Source organism: Olea europaea, unplaced genomic scaffold (assembly GCF_002742605.1).
Source record: "Olea europaea var. sylvestris unplaced genomic scaffold, O_europaea_v1 scaffold3614, whole genome shotgun sequence".
Taxonomy (NCBI): Eukaryota; Viridiplantae; Streptophyta; class Magnoliopsida; order Lamiales; family Oleaceae; genus Olea; species Olea europaea.
Genome location: NW_019255364.1, coordinates 7,696 through 13,388, shown reverse-complemented (window position 1 = coordinate 13,388; position 5,693 = coordinate 7,696). Strand labels below are relative to the sequence as shown.

General features: G+C 33.5%; 1 protein-coding gene across 1 annotated transcript; it reads right to left on the bottom strand.

Moving 5' to 3' along the window:
* Positions 1-424: 424 nt before the first annotated feature.
* LOC111386548 lies at positions 425-4,160 on the bottom strand. The gene is made up of 4 exons (XM_023011008.1): positions 3,831-4,160; positions 3,428-3,537; positions 1,348-1,810; positions 425-1,111 (listed from the first exon to the last, which is right to left on the bottom strand). Exons 1-4 carry the CDS (start codon positions 4,158-4,160, stop codon positions 425-427), a joined length of 1,590 nt encoding a protein of 529 aa, XP_022866776.1.
* Between the last annotated feature and the right edge of the window lie 1,533 nt (positions 4,161-5,693).

Sequence of the window (5,693 nt, the reverse complement as noted above, 5' to 3'; positions counted from 1 at the left end):
GCTACTGCTGGTTTCTGCTCATTGGTTTATTGATGGTGTATGAGGATAGGAATAATCAAAGTATGGTTCAGGTATAGGAAATATGTGAGGATTAGCAAGTTGGTGGGGTGAGGAGTTTTTATCAGGAGAGGAAGATTCATGAAAGATGACATTTCTACTAAAAAAAGGTTCTATGATTTTGTAAATCATATACCTTGTATCCTTTGTATCCAAGATGATAACCAAGGAATATGCACCTAGGTGCATAAGGAGAGAACTTAGTTCTATGATTATTGAGTGTGCTGGTGAAGCATAAGCAACCAAATGTTTTGAGGTGATCATAGTTTGGTGGCTTTTGGAAGAACAGCTCATAAGGGGTTTTGTTGTCAAGAATTGGAGATGGTATCCGGTTAATGATATGAACTGTTGTGAGTATGCAGTCACTTCAGAAGATGAGAGGAACATTCGACTGAAAAAGAAGGGCCTTAGCTACTTGTAGGATGTATTGGTGCTTTCGCTCTACAATTCCATTTTGTTGTGGTGATTCAACACAACTTTTCTGATGTAGGATTCCATGAGAGTTATAGAATTCTGGCATGAAGAACTCAGTACCATTGTCAGTTCTAAAGGTCTTTATTTTGGTATTAAACTGTGCAATGACCATTTGATAGAAGTTCTTTATGTGGCTATGAGTTTCAGACTTGGATTGCATCATGAAAACCCAAGTGCATCTAGAATAATCGTCAACTATAGTGGGGGAAAATCTGTAACCATTAAAAGAAGGCACATGGAAAGGACCCCAAATATCACAATGCACTAAATCAAATATTTTATTTGATACTAAATTACTAATCGGAAATGGTAACTTTTCCTGCTTTGCTAAGGGACAAATTTCACATTTATGTAAATTGTTACAAGGAATATAAGAAGAAATGCATGGGATCTTGGACATTCTGGTGCTGGAAATGTGTCCAATTCTGCAATGCCAGATATTGTAATTGAATTGAGTTGAGACACGTGCTGTCGGATTGCTGGTAACAGGTAGAGGTTCAGTTGTGTCTGGAGCTATCATGCAGTGATATAGGCCATCTTTTTCTTTAGCAAAACTCGTCATCTTCATGCTAGCCAGATCCTGTATAAGACAATGGGAGGCAGAGAAAATTACATGGATGTTGAAAAATTTTAGTTAGTTTAGAGACTGATATCAAATTGAATGAGAAAGATGGCACATACAAGCATTTTTAAGAATAAGACTATCAGAGATTTTCACTTTTCCAATATGGTTGACTGGGACATAAGGACCATTTGGTAAGTGAACTAGGTGGTTTTGGCTGAGTCAATAGAGGTAAAGAATGTAGGTGAACATACCATATGGTCTATTGCACCTATGTCAATTAACCAGGTAATGGTTTTTGGTTTAGAATAAGTTGAATTATAGAAAGAAATACCTATGGTGATGGTGGCTGCTGTTTGAGGTGATGTATTAGTTGATTCATGGAATATTTGTCGAGTCTTAGGAAATGCCAAGAATTGTTGAAAGAGATCTAGATTGAATGAAATGTTTGGTCCCTCATCTTCTGTAGACTGGTCCAGGCTTATAGCATAAGCAGCAGAGGTATCAACCAAGGTTTTTAGACCTCTCAATCCCCTCCAGCCAGGAGGATATCCTATGAGATGAAAGCATTTATCAGCAATGTGATTGGGGTATCCACAATGGGTACATTTCGGCTTCTTCTTGTCCATCCAAGAGAGAGGTTTATTAAATGTTCTATGAGGTTGTCTTGTCATCATATCTGTTGATTTGCGGGTGAGTAATTCTACAGGTGTAATACTTTAAGTAATAAAAAAGGAAAGTCAACAAAAGGTTTGGTCAAAACTTAAAGATTTAAAAAAAACAATAAAATAATCATGATAGAAGGCAGTGGATTAGGATAGATATCCACCATAATTCATTACAAATCAAATCCATTTCATTTCACACATACAAAGAGAGAGAAACGAAGCAGGGAAAGAAAAGAAAGAGAAAGAAAGAAGGAAAAAAAAGAAGAAGAGAAAGAAAAAAGAAAAAAATTAGAAAAATTTTGCTAAGTTGTTAGAAAATAAGTGGTTCACACTATTAGGCTTGAATTTCTCAATTTTGAAAGATAAGTAAAAAGTTACTTATTGTCAAGTTATATTTAATTTTATAGTTGTTAGATTAAATTCAATTTTGTTGAAGAGATTAAGTATAATAAGTTATGAAATTGAGTAAAATGAAAGAAAAACTAGTTTTAATGATTAAAGAGACTCTAGAAATCGCTTAAACATGAAATGATTAAATTTGGGTATCGCCTATTCAATTATTAAAATTACTTAAAATAATTAATTGTTTATTTAAAAATTATATCATATTTTAGGCAGCGATACGGATATTGGGATAGCTTACCAATCGAGTTGATTTGCGAAACATAGTCCTGTGAGTGGAAAAATATAAATATTTTTAAAGTATTTATAAATTAAGTATATTATCAAAGTATGTGCAATTATGTGTTCGATTATATGATTATTATGAAAATATCTTTTATTATGATACATGAGGAATCTCAAAGATTATTTATGGCACATTTATAACTTGGTATGTAAGACGTGATATTGAGATTTGTTTGGTATGTGAGACATGTAATATTGAAATCGGCCAAAAAAGTACCCATGATTTTATACTTCTTTTAATTCACAAAGGGGTATTGGCCCTGCTCTATCCTATACTGTGGAATTTTGACCTGACATTGGTCTTGATTGTGTACATATAGTTTACAGAGGGGTATTGACCGTGTTGTAGAATTAATTACCAGAGGTCTTGAGATTGACTTTCAATCAAGGAGGGGGCCAAAGGCCCATGGGGAAAGTTCTTAGCCCGAGGGGCGAATTGCAGATTTTAGTCAAAGGGTACATTTTTGGTGAATTTTTCAGTACATTTGATGTGATGTGATGTGATTATAGCATGATTACCAACTTATGTCTATATCATGACTTGAGATGATATTTTACCACGTTATGTGAATGTCTTACGTTTTGGCTATAATTATATGATATTATCTTGCGAGTTACTCAATGATATGAGCTCAATTTCCGATAAAAATATAAAATTGAAAAAGTATAATTATTTTCGAACTTCTCCACTCACTGAGCTATCAACTCATATATTTTTTCCTAATTTTTCCTACAGGTAACAATTGATTCTTTTTAGTTGGAAGAGCCTCGTGATTTCGAAATAAGAGCCACACGATATGTTGAATGTTATAACTCATATTGATGAAGTATGAAGTAAATAATTTGGACCCATCGCATTATGTTTTACATAAGCATTTGATTTTGATGTATTTTTTGAAGTAACGCATAGTCAGCCTTGGTGATAAATTAGATATTTAGTCAACATCTATTATCTGCGCACACTACATTTCAAGTCCACTAGGGTGATTCGGGACGGATTGTGTCAGTAGGTCCCTTTAACTCGCTTCTTGAAGCATAAGGGCATAAACTCGAGCCAATGATGAAAGTGGAGAAGTAAGCAGCAGTTGGCTTCATAGTACAGAATAGGATTCATTTAATCCAACAAGAAACTTCATGACAACATCTGATTGCTAAGTGTTTAATATATTCTTCAATATATCACAAATGCAATTGGAAAGCATCACATAATTACACTTAGGCAGAGGTCTGTAGCTGATATATTCTTCCCAAATAACTTTGAATGAGTCGTTATACATAGTGAGACTTTGTGATCCTTGAGAAATGGAGATTAGGCATTTCTCTAGATGGTATACTCTAGGTCCGTCACTTTGAATGTACTTGATTTTGAGTTCATTCCATACTTCATATGCAGAGGAAGTGTATAACAGACTTTGGCGAATATCTTTGCTGATCAAATTCAATAGCCAAGATAAAACCAGATCACTCTTTCGAACCCAACAATTATGCGTAACACCAGATGATGGACTTGGGGATTTCAGGGATCCATCAATGAAGCCTAATTTATTTTTCACACTGAAAGCCATGGAAATTGAGTGGCTCCAGAAGGTGTAATTGTCTCCATTGAAGATTTCAGAAACAATTAGTGCACCAGGATTCTTACTAGGATATAGATAATAATGACTGGTTGGATAATCAGCAGGATTGAAAAGAGTATTGATTGAGCTTGACATGCTTTAAGTGAATTGTTGATGAATAAAAGGAAGAATTTGTGATAGCTCAAATACTATGAAAAATTCATGAACTTAGGTTACATTGAACCCAACAACTATACATGCAGAAACTCAGAAATAAAGGGAAAAATCTGATGAAGAAGAAGAAGAAGAAGAAGAAGAATAACTTTCATTACTTAGAATTTGAGAACTTTGTGAGTTACATTCAACTATTTATGAACAAACCAGCTGGATACTAATTGACAAACTAACTTTCTAACTGACTAACTAACAGAACTAACTAATTAACTGAGTTAACTGAATTTTCAACTTCTTCTACTGGTTTTCGGTTTGCTTCTGCTATATTGTAAGAACCAATATATTCCCCAAGGCATTCTGTTCAAGTACCGACAAAACCAGTATTCCATAAATTTTAGTTAGAGGTCGTCAAATTTGAAAAGAATTAAAAATAATTGTATGTCTGATCTTATAACCTTCTGGAGCAAATGTAAGGACACAGACTGTAAGAAAACCATGACTTATAACGTGCAAAGTGCGAACCCGTGCGACTCCAAAGTCTAATCACTGATTCACCATATTTTGAAAGAAGAAGAAGAAGAACATATTGAAGAAGCAATATTTGGTAATCAATCTCTCTTTCTTAATCTTATATTTGTGTTTTGATAGTTATTTATTCAAATGGCAAGATTAGATATGGTGGTTGGATTCAAAAACTGTGTGAATGGATTCTGATCGCTGTAGCATCCAGACTATAATTTAAGATGTATTGTGTCCTTGTTTGTCATTATCTTTTTTTATGCTGATGGTTTGAAAAAGTTATAAACTGATTCTCTCATAAGATTGTGATAGATTTATCTTCTTTTTAGAATAGCAAGTTTCTTCAGTAGAGCTAAATAATGGCTAAAATACAATATTGTGTTAGATTCAGTGGATGAATTTTGAATCCGTAACATTTGATGGTTTCCAATAGTGTATCCTTTTTCTGTTAGATTCAGATTTTGTCTAATTATAAGGCCCATAATAATTTTCCATATTGCCTACCCTTTTTGTTGCAATTCAAAACAAGGACCCAAGATTAGATTCGGAGTTTTTGAAGAGACAGAGAAATTTCGACAATTTGAATCGATATTTCTAAATTTAGCTTTTCGTTGTCAAATTGTTAAGCTTAATTAGAAGTTTTATTTCTTTCAATTCTTGATGTTCAACTTTTAACTTTGCTATTTGCAATCTCAATTCTTGATATTCATCTCTTAACTTTCCATTTCACTGTTGGTATATTTATGAAAGCTTTGATTTGTAGGAATGTATGTTGAGATATTTTAAACGAATATCTCAAGTTTCTATTGAAGAAAATGTTGAGGGAAAGAAACAACGAATTGAGGAAATTTCTATTGAAGATATGTCCGAGGCAAATGTAGCAAGTGTTGAGGATATGCTACTGCTGGAGAAAATGATGAAGCAAAGGAAGCAAGTATTGATGAAACTAATTTTCAAGAAAATGATGAGGTAAAGAAAGTAAGTATTAAGCATATT